General features: G+C 51.7%; 1 protein-coding gene across 8 annotated transcripts in view; it reads left to right on the plus strand.

Annotated features, from left to right (window-relative positions):
* Positions 1-16,849, plus strand: part of GAS7 (growth arrest specific 7) — a 200,973-nt gene that overhangs the window by 161,605 nt on the left and 22,519 nt on the right. For all 8 annotated transcript variants that reach the window (XM_043474140.1, XM_043474154.1, XM_043474177.1 and 5 more), the window contains 3 exons: positions 5,693-5,782; positions 8,909-9,024; positions 11,837-11,911. In XM_043474140.1, the coding sequence (XP_043330075.1) occupies positions 5,693-5,782; positions 8,909-9,024; positions 11,837-11,911 (281 nt within the window). The remainder of the gene's footprint in view (positions 1-5,692; positions 5,783-8,908; positions 9,025-11,836; positions 11,912-16,849) is intronic.

Genomic DNA, 16,849 nt, shown 5'->3' on the forward strand with positions numbered 1-16,849 from the left:
CACGGGGTGGGGCCTGGGTCACCTGCCTTGGTCTGCCTTTCCATCAGAGCTTAGGGCCTTTCCATCAGAGCTTAGGGCTTTGCGTGGGCTGGGTGTGGCCCTGGGTCTCCTGGCAACTCACCTCCTCCATCCCTGCCTCACCATCTTCCCTCCTTCCCACTGCCCTGCATCACTGCTTCTCATCCAGAGCCTCAGGGGTACTTGTTTAAAATGCGGGTTCCTAGGTTGGTCCCTCCAGGGTGAGGCTATAAAGTTCGGGTTGTAACCAACATCCCCCAGGGGTTTAAAATAAACACTCAAGCCTTATGGACTTTTTGCTGGGGAGACTGAGGAGGGGTACAGAGTGAGTGAGGAGCAGAGCCCCCTGGCTGTGAACCTGGGTCTGCCGGCTGCCAGCCCAGGTGGCCCTGCTCATCTCCAGACTGGAGGTCGGTGTCCTCGCTGGCTGGCCGGTGGAGCTGAAGACCTCTGTACCTCGGCTCTCTCCCTCCCGGGGACTACTCTCTCTCCACCCGCAGCTCCTTCCTCTGAGTCCTGATCCTGCAGAGCTCATGGTTTCCCTGGGAGGCGATGTTGCAGGGGTGGGGCTGAGGGGGGAGCATGGAGCTGGGGCCCAAGTTTCCCTCCTGCTGGCATGTGGGATTGGGGAGAGGACCTCTCGCACGGTCTGACTGAAGGAGCAGAGATTTGCAGGCCTGTGTGGCAATGATGGATACAACCAGGCATCTGAGTCTGGCTACCAATGTGACTGAGATGCAAGGACCCAGGTTCATTCTGATTCTCTGGCTTGTCCCCCCCACCCCACAACACCCTGGCCCACTGGGTCTGGAAGAAGTTTTGAAGAGGCAGACACGTGTGCTGCTTGACAGCAGTGGAGCCCCGGGTAGGGCTGGCGGTGAGTGGGCTTGATTGGAAGTGACGGGCGGTGATGGCAGTTCACAGCCCTCGGCACCAACGTCATGCATCAAAATCTAGAGCATTCAAGAACAGATGACAGCCAAGCCAGCCAGCCACACTCCTGCCCTAGAAAGAGGAGTCTGGGCTCCTCTGGTCCTTGGCCTTGGGTTCCTGGTGTGGTCCCCTGGGGCCCGGGACCCTGGGTGGGAGCTTAGAGGCCAGACGTGTGTGCACTAGGGGGCATTTCTATTCTGCTTTCGTAGGTCCGGCTCTGGCTTCTGCCTCTGCCATACCCTCCCCGTTAGCCTCTCCCCAGGAGGAAATTCTGTAGAGCAAGATCAAAGCAGTCCATCCTAAAGGAAATCAACCCTGAATATTCACTGGAAGGACTGATGAAGCTGAAGCTCCAATCCTTTGGCCATCTGATGGGAAGAGCCAACTCATTGGAAAAAACCCGAATGCTGGGAAAGATTGAGGGCAGGAGAAGAGAGTGACAGAGGATGAGATGGTTGGATGGCGTCACCAACTCAATAGGCTTGAGTTTGAGCAAACTCCGGGAGATGGTGGAGGACAGGGAAGCCTGGTGTGCGTGCTGCAGTCCATGGGGTGTGAAGAATGGGACAGGACTGACTAAACAACAAAAAAGGAGGAAGTTCAAGGCCCATTTAGATGTAAAACCACCGTCTTTACTGTGCCCTTCATGAGGCCCTTTGGCTGGGTTGCCCTTGTATTCAACAACTCTCGCACCATGGTTGGATGCCTTTGTGGGGGCTGTAGCCCCCTTAAGACGCCCCCCAGAGAGATTCTGGGGGCTGCCCTTGTGGTTCTGGTGGAACCCCAGCTGTTCAGTGGGCCCATTGGGAGCAGAGCAGGTGTTAAGTTACTACGTTTACTGCGGGCTGGAGTCGGTCCCCGAGCGAAGATGCTGCTGGTTGAGGGTGATGATCTTGGGAGCAAGAGTGGGAGGGACCCCTGGAACTTTCCCCAGACCGTACAGGGTAGAAGGCATCTTCTTCTGCTCCCCCATCCAGCACCCCTTCCTACTTGCACCCCTGCCTTGGATGGGGACATGGCATAGTTACATCTAAGCGTGTTAGAAGGTCGTGTGACACAGGTTAAGGGCCAGGTTAACCTGGCTGGCTTCTGATCCTGGCTCCACCATTACAGACGAAGTTTGCAATTACTCATTATTTCCTTGTTTGCCTTCCTCATCAGGCTGTAAAACTGTTGAGGGCAGAGACCACCCCTCCTGTCTGTAGCCTCTATTCATTGTACTGACAAACACTGACAGCTCCTGTCCCGTGGCTGTGCTGGGACACAGCGGGGAGCAGGGCAGTTTCTCCTCTCCTGGTTCAGACTCTCTGGCAAAGGAAGAGAGATGCTACATAAGCAGTCAGGAGAAATACAAACGGACATGTGCAAAGTGCTGGAAAGATCTAGCCTAGTGCGCAGCACCAGGTAGCCGTTCAACAAAGGTTTGCATGAACCGCGGACTAGCAGGTGTTCCTGGTACAGCCTCATGGATGCAAATACTTCTGTGACCCTCAGTTAATCAAATGAGGCTAGTGTGACCCAGCTCGTGGGGTTCCTGGGAGGATGAAGTGAAGATCCACCAAAGCTCTTGGCAGGAATTCTCCCAGGAATTCCACGCGTTTTACTAGTGCCTCCCATGGTGGGGTCGGTGAGGTGCAGTTCTGGAGATGACCACCAGGGGGGTGCAGGGCTCTGCGAGGATTCAGGAAAATTCCTGTGAGATTCCTGGGCCCGAAAAACGCCAAAATCAGGGTTGACTGAGTGGAGACGGGCACTCTGGGGCCACTGGCCAGTCCCTCTGAGGGCTGGTGCCCTCAGAGTGGCAGAAGCCACAAGCCCTCCCCCAAGCCCTCTCCCCCAGCCCCATTAGCTTTCCTTCAGTGATGGTTACAGGGCCACTTGTGGTACCCCCCTGCCTTCTAGACCCTGGACAGCACCTTCTAGAAGACGCTTATATCCCCTCTTCAGTACCTTCAACTTCCTACTCCCTGATTCTTAATGCCCAGTGTAATGTCATAGTTTGTCATTATTACATTTGCTTGCAACTGCCATGGGCTACATAATGAAACAAAATAAAGATGGGCTGTAATCATCATTATTTGTTGAGGCAAGAAAAGCTGGAACGTGAAATAAGGACCATGTGAGGCTGTGGAATCCGGCCCTGCTTTCCAGAAGGAGACTTCCCTCTGGACATTCTCTGGGGTGTCAGCCTGAAAAGAGGATTGGGGAAGACCATTGCCTGAGCTGGGCATTGAGAGGCTGGCTGTCCCCCGAGACTGCAGGCCAGTGATGCCTTGGGTGGCTGTGGGATGGGCACTGGGGGGAGACTCCCCACCCCAGGGTTGCCTTGGGCACCCACCTGGGCCTTGGTGGAATTCCGTGCTCCCCATGTCCAGGGCTCTCTGGGTCACCCCTGGCCATGGTCCTGCCTCCTGCATAATGTTTCCTTCCAGAACAGGACTCTCTGCCCTTACCAGATACCAGATGCTAGTATCTGGGAAGAGGTGGCTTTTTCCTTGGCTGGAATTTCTTCTGTATTCTCCCCCCACCCAGACTGAAGGAGGGCTATTTACTGGACTTACTTCCAGCCACCCCCGAGCCCCTGAACCAGAGGCTGCGGCTGGGGACCCGTGGACCTGACTCGACTGGCAGAGGAGTTGCTTTGACTTGCAAGGGGTTGTTGTTGCTGTTATTAACCATGAGTGAATTGGCAACATTGGAGAAGGGACTGGCAACCCACTCCAGTATTCTTGCCTGGAGAATTCCCTGGACAGAGCAGCTGGGCAGGCTACAGTCCATGGGTCACAAAGAGTTGGACATGACTAGCAACTAACACTTTCCCTTTCAAGCACTGAGATACTTCACGTATAAATCCTGATTCTCCACTACTGTCAAGTCATCACATGAGTTGACAGCCCTGGACTCTTCATTCTAACTTGACAGCAGTTGGCGGGAGCTGAGAGGAATCTGCTCCCCGCCCCCACAGACAGACCCTCCCCACCCTACCCCATTCTGAATGTGGAGGCTGGTCACCCCCCACAACCTGAGCTGCAGTTCCCATGACATGCAGCCCCACACTTGTTTGCATGGCTTTCTAGCAATGGAGTTTGTGGCTTCTATTCAGAACCTCGGGGATTTTCTGCACTGTTCTCCCCCTGAACGTCTGACGACTCCCACTTCAGCAGTTGCTGGGATTGTGATGAGGGTTAAAGACTGCCGGGGCTTAGGCCTTGCCTTCCTGAGGCCTTGCAGCTCCCAGAACAAATTAGCAGACTCTCCAGGAGCAGACGCAGGGCTCGAAGCAGCATCAGCAGGGTCAGCGGCGAAGGCACAGCTGCCAAGCCGGGAAAGCCAGGAGTGCTGCAGACGGGCTCGGGCAGAAAAGTCTGAGACAGAGCCCAGACATCTCCGCACTGCTCTCTCCTGGGCCAGCTAGCCCCAGGCACACACCCGGGATCCTCATTTCAGCTCTCTTGGTTCACAGAATGTATGTTGTTGTTCAGTTGCTAAGTCGTGTCTGACTCTTAGCGACTCCATGGACTGTAGCACACCAGGCTCCCTTCTCCTCCACTGTCTCCCAGAGTTTGCTCAGATTCATGTCCATTGAATCAGTGATGCCATCCAACTATCTCATCCTCTGTCGCCCCCTTCTCCTCCTGCCCTCAGTCTTTCTCAGCACCAGGGTCTTTTCCAGTGAATTGACTTTTTGCATCCGGTGACCAAAGGATTCAGCATCAGTCCTTCCAATGAATATTCAGGGTTGATTTCCTTTAGGATTGACTGGTTTGATTTCCTTGCTGTCCCAGGGACTTTCAAGAGCCTTCTCCAGCCCTGTAATTCGAAAGCATCAATTCTCCAGTGCTCAGCCTTCTTTATGATCCAGCCCTCATATCTGTACATGACTACTAGAAAAACCATAGCTTTGACTATACTCATCTTTGTTAGCAAATTGTTATCTCTGCTTTTGAATATGCTGTCTAGGTTTGTCATAGCTTTTCTGCTAAGGAGCAATTGTCTTTTAATTTTATATATTTATAGAATATATATCCTGAGATAAAATTCACAAGATAACCTCTCACCCAGGATGCTCAGCCACTTAATTCCTTTCCCTAGAAGCAAAAGATGTCATCAGTTTCCTCCCAGAAATATGCCAAATTGATATCTATTCCTACCTCCTTTTTTTTTTTTTTCTTAACACTAAGACAACAAACTGTAAAATACTATTCCACCTCTTCTCCCCAGCCACCCACCCATGTAACACTGTCCTCTACCTTCCTTATCAGTACAGAAGAACGTCTTGCTGGGCCTTTCACCATGGATATGATTCCTGTCTGTGTCTGTCTCATACTTTCTAATGATTCTCTTGCCAATGGACAGTAGAGTTGGGTTCTAGCCTTTTGCTATGTAGACAGAGCTGTGGTGAAAACCGTGTACTTAAGTCCCTGTAACCATGTGCCAGGAGTAGGGGAGAATCCTACAAGTAAGAGTCACTAGTGGAGGGCTCTGAATATCTGCTGTGTTGTTAAGTCCCGTTGCACTGCTCTCTAAGACAGTTTGGACTGATTCCAGCCCCTGTGGGATGGGGGTGAATGCCAATCACCCCTCATTTGAATGCTGACCACCGCATGATACCAGTGCATGTTCTCTACCAAGCTGGCCCTGTAGGGAGACTTCTTGAGTGCTGTATCCTGGGACCAAAGCCTCCCCAGCTTGTCCCAAGCCTCTAGCCAAGCCGTGTTCTCTGGTGTTCTGTGCCTTCCAGATAAACTGCGTGACGTTCCCTCACCCAGACACAATGCCGGAGCAGCAACTGCTGAAACCAACCGAGTGGAGCTACTGTGACTACTTCTGGGTAAGTGGTGCCCCGTGTTCCCTGTACTGTGGTCCCAGGGGCCGGGGGTGAGCACCCGAGAGGGGCGGGAGGAGCCTGGAGCTCAAAGCAAAGCAACTTCTCCAGATGAAGTCTAGCAGCTGGCAGTCAGTTGAGCACTGGAGGCCGGAAACGTAAGACCCACTTGGAGTCTAGATTATTCAGTAAACCTCAGAGAGTCCACAGGGCAAAAATGGAAACTCCAGCCAGAATGCAGGTAAGCTGGAGGGTCACCTTGCCGCTCAGTGGTGACAGGAGATGAAAATCAACTCCATGAAAGGAACCTGGGCTCCAGCCTAATCTGTTGCTCTTGAAGGTGATCTTGGACAGTGCTTCTCCACCAGCCTTCCTGTCTCTATCAACGTCACCAGGAGTTTGGGCATGATATGTAGGGAGCTCCAGCGTGAGCAACTCTGTGGTTCCAGAGCTTTTGTGTTACATATGGGAACCTCCAGTTTTGCAAGATGAGCAAGTTCTGGAAGGGGATAATGATGATGGTTGCCCAACAGTGCAAGTATATTCAATGCCATTGAACTGTGAACTTAAAAATGGTTAAGATGATACATTTTATGTGTAGTTTTCCAGAATTAAACATCTTTTGACATATGCCAAGTCCTCCTCGGAAACTCTGGGAGTCCTCCTGGACATTTGTATTTTAAAGTTAACAAGGGCTTTAAAAATGAAATCACCCCATTCTGGAATCAGACAGTGGTGATGATTGTATGACCTTTGTATATATTAAAAACCAGTACCAAATCGTACAGAGGGGCTTCCTTGGTGGCTCAGCAGTAAAATATCTGCCTGCAATGCAGGAGCCACAGGTTCTGTCCCTGAGTCTGGAGGATCCCCTGGAGAAGGAAATGGCAACCCACTCCAGTGTTTTTGCCTGGGAAATCCCATGGACAGAGGAACCTAGCAGGCCACAGACCATGGGGTCACAAAGAGTCGGACATGACTGAGCAACTTAATCACCATCACCAATGGTACACCTAAAAAAAATAAAGTTTTGCAAAGGCCCCAAGGAATCAGAAATCAAAAAAAAAAAAAAACTTTATAAAATTTCAACCACCATGCAGAATGAATTATCTACCCTTTTTTAGATTTGCTAACCAAGTGTATGTTAAACAAAATCACTTTTGTCTTCCTACCAAACCTCTTGCACTTTAGAAGCTAGCCAGGGATTCCTGTTGCCCCATCTGTGTTTCTTCTAGATCTTCTGAGATGAGTACGGGGTGGGGATATTGTAGGAAGAACTCTGGCTCTGGCGACAGACACACCTGGAGGTGGTGAAGAAAGAGCCCAGGGGCGTGAATGAGCAGGGACCAGAGTGTACGATACCTCATAGGCTCCATCAGTGTGTTGTATTTTATTCTGTTTGCGGTATAAACAGATGGTGGAGGGTTCAAACAGGTGGTGGAGGATTGAAACAGGAACAGGATGTGATCTGATTTGTATGTGTCTTAGAACATACGTGCATGTTATGTCGTTTCAGTCACGTCCAACTCTGTGCAACCCTATGGCTCCTCAGTTCATGGGATTCTCCAGGCAAGAATAATGGAGTGGGTTGCCGTGCCCTCCTGCAGGGGACCTCCCAGGCCCAGGGATTCAACCTGCATCTCTTACATCTCCTGCATTGGCAGGCGGATTTTCTTTACCACTGGCACATGGGAAGCCCCATGTGTCATGTAGGGAAGGCAGGAGTGCCCATTAACCTCTGAGAGGCCAGGAAAGGTGGTGGCAGCTGCAGAGATGGAGGGGAGGAGCTGAATTTGGAGATGTCATCCAAAAAGAAGAGAGCAGGAAACAGAGCATGGGGAGTGGACCAGCTTAGACCCCAGGAATGGGTACCCTGGGAGCCAGAGGTCAGTGGAGGGAGGCGGGGTTGGAGAGTGAGGAGGAGTGGGAGAGCCTGCTGTCCCGCTTCCATCTCGATTCAGGCTCTCCTGGGACTCTGATACCTACCCCAGAGCTTTATCTCCCTGATCATCAAGACCTTTTCCTCTCACAGAAATTTCTCTGCTGACACAATCCTTAAAGCCCACTTCTTTGGGCCGGTTTTCCCAGTGTGGACAAATTGCTCGGCCTGTCCATCCTCTCTGGGAGGTGGATTGGGGCTCAGCGTTTTGAATAATTTTTCTGTGACTTTTTCATGAAGATGTAGCATTCATACAATGGAGTACACACATCTTAAATGTCCTTGGAGTAAGTTTCCAATGGCCAGAGCAGCTGCACTGTGATGTGGCTGAGATGTCAACCCTGGAAACCTGCCCTTTTCCACTCCAGCAGCAGCCCTTCCGTCTAGCTTCTCCCCAGAAGTCATGGTGATCTTTTAGGCATGTGCAGTGAGAAAGAGGATGGCAAGACTCGGGGTTGGGGGTACCTGCCCCGGAGGTTATCCACTGTCTCGCAGCTCAATCAAGAAGCTAAAACTCTGCAGAGGATCTAGCCAGCCCCAGCAGCCACCTGGTGCCTGTGTTCCTGGCCACCTGCCCTTCCTTCTCTTCATTTCCAGGTTGAGGGGTTGAGAGGCACGGACGTGGGGCAGCAGCAGCGGTCAGGACACAAGCATCCGGGAGCACTTGGGGGTGAGGGCACCGGGAGGGGCGTGAGTTGAGGGGGCCGAGACTACCAGCCTCATGCTCCTCCTCAGGCTGAGGTCAGGGTTATTAGCAGAGGCCTTGGGGCCTCTTGAGAGTCCCTTGGACAGCAAGAAGATCAAACCAGTCAATAAAAGGAGATCAACCCTGAGTATTCACTGGAAGGACTAATGCTGAAGCTCCAATACTTTGGCCACCTGATGCGAGGAGCATTTGGGAAAAACCCTAATGCTGGGAAAGATTAAGGGCAGGTGGAGAGGGGTGTGGCAGAAGCTGAGATGGTTGGATGGCATCACTGACTCAGTGGACATGAGTTTGAGCCAACTCCAGGAGATGGTGATGGATGGGAAGCCTGGCATGCTGCAGTCCATGGGGTCACAAAGAGTTGGACGAGACTGAGCGACTGAACGACAACAGGGTCTTTTCTGGGGTCTGTCTTCCCTATACTCCATTCCTCCCAGCTCCAGACACTGGTGTCACCTAAGCGCTCCTGCCTCTCTCTCCTTCCTAGGCTGACAAGAAGGACTCCCAAGGCAACGGCACGGTGGCTGGGTTTGAACTGCTGCTGCAGAAACAGCTGAAGGGCAAGCAGATGCAGAAGGAAATGTCGGAGTTCATCCGAGAAAGGTGAGTCCTGGGCCCTCCCCGCTCCAGGGCTGGTGATGGCACCCAGCATGGTCCCTGAGCCCGGGGTGAGCCCCACATACCCAGCTCTGCCCTAAGGAAAGTACAAGACGGGAGTCAGACTCACGGGCCTTGGGACAAGTCTGGCCAGCAGGTGTGTTGCTTTCGCCTATGTAGTGCTTTCAAAGATTTGAACCAACATTAAAAAAGATTGGTGGATTTCACATTAAAGTCTGCATATCTGGCATCTCTGGGGAGAGCAGAAAGTCTGACTCCATGGCTGTGCATCCCTCACGCAACAGTTGGCTGGAGGTGGGGAGCAGCTGCCCCTGTGCTGGGAGCCTGTGCTTCCAGCTTGCCACAGTCCCCACCACTGCCTAATATATCGCCATGAAGACTGCTCGGCTCTTTTGCTTATCTGTGCATGCACAGCTGCTGTTCTTTAATGTAACAAAAAAGGATGTTACCTTTCTGTTCATCTTTGAGTCAAAACCATGTCCCAGCCCTGGGCATCCAGAAACACCCACCCTTACCCCCATCTCTGCCTTTAGGGAATTCAGTCTAATGGGAGAGGTAAGGTCATTATGATAAGAGCAGAGAGTATAATAGTGGTCTGCCTGTGTGTAGATGAGGAAGCAATGCATGCCTGCTCAGTCATGTCTGACTCTTTGGCAACCCCCGGACTGTGGCCCGCCAGGCTCCTCTGTCCATGGAATTCTCCAGGCAAGAATACTAGACTGGGTTGCCATTTCCTCCTCCAGGAGATCTTCCCCACCCAGGGATCAAACCTGCGTCTCCTGCATTAGCAGGCGGATTCTTTACCGCTTGAGCCATCAGCAAAGCCAAGGGAGATGAATTCAACCTAATGGAAGTGGGGAAAGTTACAAGTGAAAAGCTCCTTCTCCATCTCCCTCCCTCCCCAGGCTCTCCAAGTTATGAGACTCTGTTAAGCCAGCATTCACCTGTACACTCACACACATACGCATACCCACCTTCCTCACACACCTACATACGCACAACTTCATATCTGGAATTTCAAAGGCACACTGGAAATATTTATGGTAAATGGCAATGTATTTTTGAAATTTTTTTTTTTTTTTTTTTTTGGCCATGCTGAGAGGCATATGGGATGTTGGTTCCCCAACCAGGGTTCAAACCCACACCCCCTGTATTGGAAGCACAGAGTCTCAGCCACTAGACAGCCAGGGAAGTTCCTCATTGTTTCCTTTTTTATTTATAGCAACAATAATCCAGTAACAATTCTATGGTACACTAAAGCACCTGCTTTCCTTTAGGAGGCCTATTTTCTATAGGTATAATCAAATCTTTGCTTCATGACCTGTGAAACAGGTAGGAAATTGAGAGATTGCGTAGTTCAGGTGTCAGAAAACAATAGTAGAAAGCAGGCCAAGAGGAAAACGGCTAGAAAGGCCAAGTTTGAACACACTTGCAGTTTATGCTTTCATAAAGATGTCACATTAACAGATGGAACCATACCTGCGAGAACCCTGGTCTTCCCTGGGACAGGTGGCCTCCTGAGACTTTCCTCAGTCCACCTAGGGTTTCGCAAGGGCACCTTTCAGAGCCAGGAGGGGTGGGACCTGAGGTGCAGAGACAAGAGCTGGGCCAGGGTGGGAGGCCAGCCGTCCAGTGAACCACGTGACCTCAGCTTAGGGGAGCGAGGCCGGCACCAGCCCTGGAGAGGAGAGGTCTCGTGCCGGTGCACGCAGTTGGCATTGCTGAACCTTTGAAGTTGAGAGTGTGACATGGTTTTGGCATGGTTAGATCTGCTTTCTCGAGAGATCTCCTGGCTGGAGGCTGCAGGCTGACTGTCCATGTCCTCCTGGGGAGAGGAGGGACTAAAGACTCGGTGGATGGAGAGGAAGCGAGGGAGGCAGGCTTGAGAGGATGTGGAGATGGCAGAGGTGGTGGTGAGAGAAGGACAGACTGGGCCTCTCAGCACTGACATGGGAAGTGATCATGACCCCCGAATGCTGCCCGGAGACTCGATCAGGTCGCTCTCTTTACATCCTTTCACGCTTCAGCTCCTGAGAAGCCAAGAAGCAAATGCTGCAGCCCTGGGAGCATCTCTGGATTTGTTTCATTTGCCAGATGATGGACTAGGGGCCTCTCTGAGGCCCCAGCCGTTGGGGCAGCTCTGGTCGTCACAAGCATGGCTCCTCAGGGGACCGCTTAGACAATGACTAATACCATGACAACACGTTTTACACAGTTGTGGCAGATAATACAGACCCCTCCCCAGAGAGCTGCCTTGAAAGTGTGTCAAGGGCCTGCTGGAAGTGAAATCCAAGGCAACTTCCCTCTCCAGGGATGTGGCCTCCGCTGTGCACCACTGGTTTCCATGGAGATGCTTGCACCCTGCAGGCTGGGAAGTTGGCAGCCTCAAGGGCTGGGAGAACATGGACAGGGTCCTATTCCTGCTTCTTAGACACTGTGGCTGCCTTGCAGGCCCTCATGCCAGAGCACTCACCAGGGGGCAGGGCAGCCGTGGTCCATGACCAGTTACGTCTCTTCAGTTAAGTGTTTGCCGTGTGTCCAGCCCTGTGCTGGGAGCTATGCAGATGACCACTTTTCATCCTCACACAGGCAGCAATGCCCCACTCTACAGATGGAGGTTCAATTTCATTCTTTCATTCAGCTCATATTAAGCACCTACTGTGAGTTGAGTGGAAAGACAAGAGCCACGTACTTGCAGAGCTTATGGTCTTTACACTGTTAATAAGCAGCAAAGCTGCAGGTCGGATCCACAGTCTAGCTCTGAGGAGCTGATATGTTGGGTTTTCTCCCTTTGCAGGATAAAGATTGAAGAGGAATATGCAAAGAACTTAGCTAAGCTCTCTCAGAACTCCTTGGCCGCACAGGAGGAGGGGTGAGTAGGAGGAACAGTGATGGGGGTAGGGAGGGAGAGGGGCACTCAGGAAAGAGGGGGGGAATCCCTTTTCACTGATCATTGGTCATTGCCATGGTCCCATATGGACAGGGGGGTCTCCATACACCTGGCTGAAGGTGGGTGCCTGTGATGCAAAGTGGGCATTCATGGTTCATGGTGAACATTCTTGGTTCAGGTGGGCATTCGCAGCTCCAGCTGCTCAGCCATGACTCCAGGTGTGGACATCCATGCTCAAGGTTGCACTTCCACATTACTGACTCGTTATTGGTCAAGGGCCTCCTGCCAGATGCTGGAGTATTCCAGGACCCCCTCTGCCCTTTCCCCGATAGCTGGGAACCAGCCTCCAGACTCCCACCGCTGCTCTCCTGTCTCTGAGAGCAGGCTGGCAGGAAACTAGATGTAGGGGGATTCCACACCTGGCTCCTTGGTTGGCATTCTCTCCTGTGAGTCTGGGTCCAGGCTTCCCTCACCCTATAGCTGTGACCATCCAGACCTCCTTGGGTGGGACCTGGGCTGCGGGAGGCCCAGCCCTACCCTCCTGGCCACAGAAGGGTCCCTAGTTGAGGGAAGACTGCTGCCTTCTCCATTCTGTATGTTAACAGAGTTTCAGCCTGCTGGTGGTAATGCAGAATGGCACAGCTGCTATGGAAAACAGTTTGGCAATGTCTCAGAGAACTAGTCAGAACTCCCATAGGACCCAACAAATTCCACTCCTAGGTTTATATCCAGAAGAACTGAAAGCAGATATTCAAATATATGTACATGCATGTTCATATCAGCATGATTCATTATAGCCACCAAGTAGAAATAACTGTCCATCAAGGATGAATGCATAAGCAAATTTTAGTCTGTCCACATTGGCTATATGGATATACAAAGGAATATTATTCAGCCATAAAAAGGAATAAAGTACTGATCCTCGTTACCATGTGGATAAACCTCAGACACATTATACTAAGTGAAAGAGGCAAGATGCAAAGGTTGTATGTTGTAGGATTCCATTTAGAAATATCCAGAATGGACAGATCCATGGTGGTTATCAGGGGTTGGGGGAAAAGGAACTGGAAACAACTGTTTAATAGGTACAAGGTTTCCTTCTGGGGTGTGTGTTCATCTCCTCAGGTTACTATAATAGAATACCATAGGCTGAGTGACTTAAGCCATATGACTTAAGCCTTAAAAATGTAATTAATTCCAATTCTGGAGGCTGGGAAGTCTAAGGTCAAGGGGCCGGCAGGTTTAGTGTCCTGTAAGAGCTCTCTCCTGTGTTGCAGGTGTCTTTCCTTTGGTGAGGAGAGAGAAGAAACTCTCCAGTATCTCTTCCTATGAGGACACAAATTCTATCAGATCAGGGCCCCACCCTTATGACCTCATTTAACCCTAATTGCTTCCTTAGAGTAACAGATAAATGTCCAAATAACAGTCACACTGTGGGCTAGAGTTTCAACCTATGGATTTGGGGAACACAGGCTTTCAGTCCATCACAGGGTGATATTGATAAAAAATGCTTTGGAACTAGATAGAGGTAGTAGTTGCCCAGGATGGCAAATGTAGTAAATGCTTGTTGTCTTTGAAGTGGTTAATTTTTTAAAAATATTTCTCTGGCTGTGCTGGATCTTAGTTGTGGTATGTGGGATCTAGTTCCCTGATCAGGGGTCAAACCCAGGGCTCCCCTGCATTGGGAGCACTGAGTCTTAGCCATCAGGCCACCAGGGAAGTCCCTGGTTACATTTGTGTTAAGTGAATTTTCCCTCAATCATAAAGCCAGAATCTCAGGAGGTAAGAGATGAAAGGCCCCCCGAGGTCCTCTCTCTAGTCTGACCTCCCTGCAGTGCAGTCTCTATTTGAATCCCTCCTATGAAGGGAAGTGAGCCCCTGGGGATGGAAGATACTCTGTCATAGTCATTGGAGAGCCGTGGTGTTGAACAAGCCTGAATCTGCCTGCATGGCTTGAATCATCCAGGGAACAGGGCTTTGATTAGAGCCTCTTCATGGGCTCACCATGCAGCCAAGAGGTTGAAATGGTTTTCACTGACCCAGCAGGCCACAAGCCACAAGATCGCCCTGCATGGCCAGTGTCCCTTCCAGGGACATCAGTGAAGCTGACTCCAGCCTCCTCCTGCTCCATATACCCAGCCTGAGACCAGGGCAGGAGGGGACCCGTGAGGGAGTCTCCCCTCTGAACTGAGGATGGAGCTTTCTTAAGTGTTCCCATGCCCTGCAGTGCAGCACTGCTGCCCCAAAGAAATTCCACCTCCTTGGCCTGGGCCGCTGCCAGAGACACTCCGTCCTGCCCACACGCATGGCATATGCTCTGGGCTGCACAAGTCCAGAGTCAGGCCTCACCAGCATGCTGTACACGTATGTAGCCGCAAACCCAGGCAATCCACCACACACTCACAGTCGTGGATCGGTATTGCTCACCTGCAACACAGCCATGAACACATACCCCATCAGCCCTGTACCCACATCCCACACCCACACACACGCTTCTTCCAGGAGGCACATGGGCCCCCGTTCACAACCTGCAGCCCCACCACTTCGCATTCACACATGGCTTTGGACATCACCTGAAGCTTTCAGAGCATGACGCTGGGGCCTAGAGACGTGGGGTAGCCTGGGAAGATGCTGATGGGGAGACTTGAGTTGCCCTCAGATTCCACAGGGTGTGTGCAGAATAAACAGAATCAGGAGATGTATCCTGACTTCAGTTTTGCTCTCCTGTGTGGAAAGGATTTTGGTCTTTCCTGGTTGGTAATTGTGACAGTAACATGGATTTTGATTTAGCAGGCCCCAGATGGTGTTCTGGAACAGAAATTACGTCTTGGGGTTTTTGTTTGTTTGTTTTTTTCCCATCAACCTCTTATCACTGTCTTCAGTGAGAGAATTTCTAAAAGGCTTTTATCCTAAGTTGTGATGTGGCTCCAAGGCTGGCTAGGATATTGCAAGGGGGCCGGACCAGCTCAGATAGGCCCGTCCGCGTGTTTGGAGTGATGTCCTCCTGCCTGCGGGGGCCCAACCTGGCAGTGGGGCCAAGGACTTGGTCCTAAGTGTAAAACTGGGGCCTTTCCTCCCAGTAGTCCAGATGACAGTCTCAGGCCACTGTCACCATCCCTGGACCAGTTATTGACCGTGTGCTTTGCTGACAGCTGACTTACAGACACTCAGCACCAGCAGGGCTTCTGGGCTCTTGTTCAAATCTCCCGCAGGCTGGCAAGTAGCTTAGCTGCAGGGAGAAATGCCCCCTTTGACCCCACTGTCATGGAGCTCCTGCTTCTCCCCAGGACTGCTTCTGTGAGCAGTTGACTTTTATCCTAGCTGTGCAATCCATCTGGAGGTTACCTGTGTGCATGGCGTGGGGTCAGGGGCAGGATTTCTTTTTCCCTATGGATGTAGAGTTGCCTCTGCACCAGGTGTTGAAAGGCTGTCCATTTCTGCATGAAGATGCTTGGCATCTTTATTGCACAAACATCACCCGTATTTGGATAAATCTTTTTCTGGACCTGGTATTCTGATCCCATATCTGTATGACTCTCATGACTCCTTCCACTCCCTCCTTATCCCCACCCCAGGCCCTCTACCCATCTGCCCAGTCAGGTGAGGGGACAAGCCACCCAACATGGCCCCAACCCAGCTCCCAGGAGCTCAGGCCCTTCAGACCAAGACAGACGTCAGCAGCTTGCATCATCCCAATTTCCCATCCCTTCTCGGGTGGGCCCCCCAGCCAGGATCACCCAAAGGGACCTTTGTTTGCTGTCTGACTCCTAGATAAAATCAGTCAGGCACTTCCCCTAAACACCCACCCTGGCCTAAGCTAGCACCACCACCAGACAGGCCTGGAGTCTGATCAGAGGGGTCCCTTCTGTTCTGTTGGGTAATTTTCAGCTGCTGGCTGCTCGGCTCAGAACCCAGAAGCCTCGCAGCAGGCTGTCTTTTAATCAGGTTTTGCCACTCGAGTTTAATGAATTCTCTGGGGGAAATGGTTTTTTGATGAAAGGAAATCAACTGACCATTCAGCCCTGGTATACTGGCTGGGTGAAGAGGTCTCGAGCAAGAATGCAGGGGTATCAGTGGGAAGATCAGAGAGGTTCAAGAGTTCTCAATCAGGGAGATGGGAGCGTGGGGGCATGCGTTCAAAAGTCCAGGGGATTTTAGGAGATTGCTTGTACTTGGAACATCTCTTTCAAGTGGAAAAGCGATTTAGCTTGGAGGACTCTGCCTTTCTCTGGTTGGCTGTGGGCAGTGCTGGGACTCACTGTCCCGAATCGGTTCTAGAGCGTGGGTGGGGAGGCCACGTTCCTGAAGATGGGGATGGCGAGCCTTCTCAGCTGTGTGGGCGGCCCTAAGAGGTCCCTAGACCCAGGTGGTCCATCTTTGCCGCCCCCACCCAGAAGTCAGGCCGCTGGAGGTTTGCCTGCAAGCAGGGCTGTGTGATAACCTTCTGTTAGAGAAGGGCTTCTCCTGGAAAGGCATCCATTGTCCTTTCTTGTTTGCCAGCAGGTATTTGCACCCCTCAAGAATAAACCAGGGAGGGTGATGGGAAGGCAGGGGACAGTCATGGGACAGGTATCAGGGCCCTTATGACACTTAACCCCCCACCACCCCCATCTCCCTCATCCTCTGGGCTTCTGGACATTTCCCAGGCACTCAACTGGCTGCTTCAGTCAGTTCTCTCAGCTCCAAGATGCTCAACTCATTTCGGGATGGCTTTTCTGGTCCCATACACGGGTCAAGGCGTGGTACTCATGTTTGTCTTGTGCCTGACCTCCTCCTCACCCAAGTCCATAGTCTCGGGCGTCGTACGTTCCCCAGGGACTCGGAGTCAAGACCCACCATCCCGCCTCATGGGGGGAGGGCTGTGGCCTCTGACCTGAGGTCAGTGCATCCGTCCGTGAGCCTCACCGTCTCCTTGGTGTT

The sequence above is a fragment of the Cervus canadensis genome, chromosome 1, assembly GCF_019320065.1.
Source record: "Cervus canadensis isolate Bull #8, Minnesota chromosome 1, ASM1932006v1, whole genome shotgun sequence".
In the NCBI taxonomy this organism is placed as follows: Eukaryota; Metazoa; Chordata; class Mammalia; order Artiodactyla; family Cervidae; genus Cervus; species Cervus canadensis.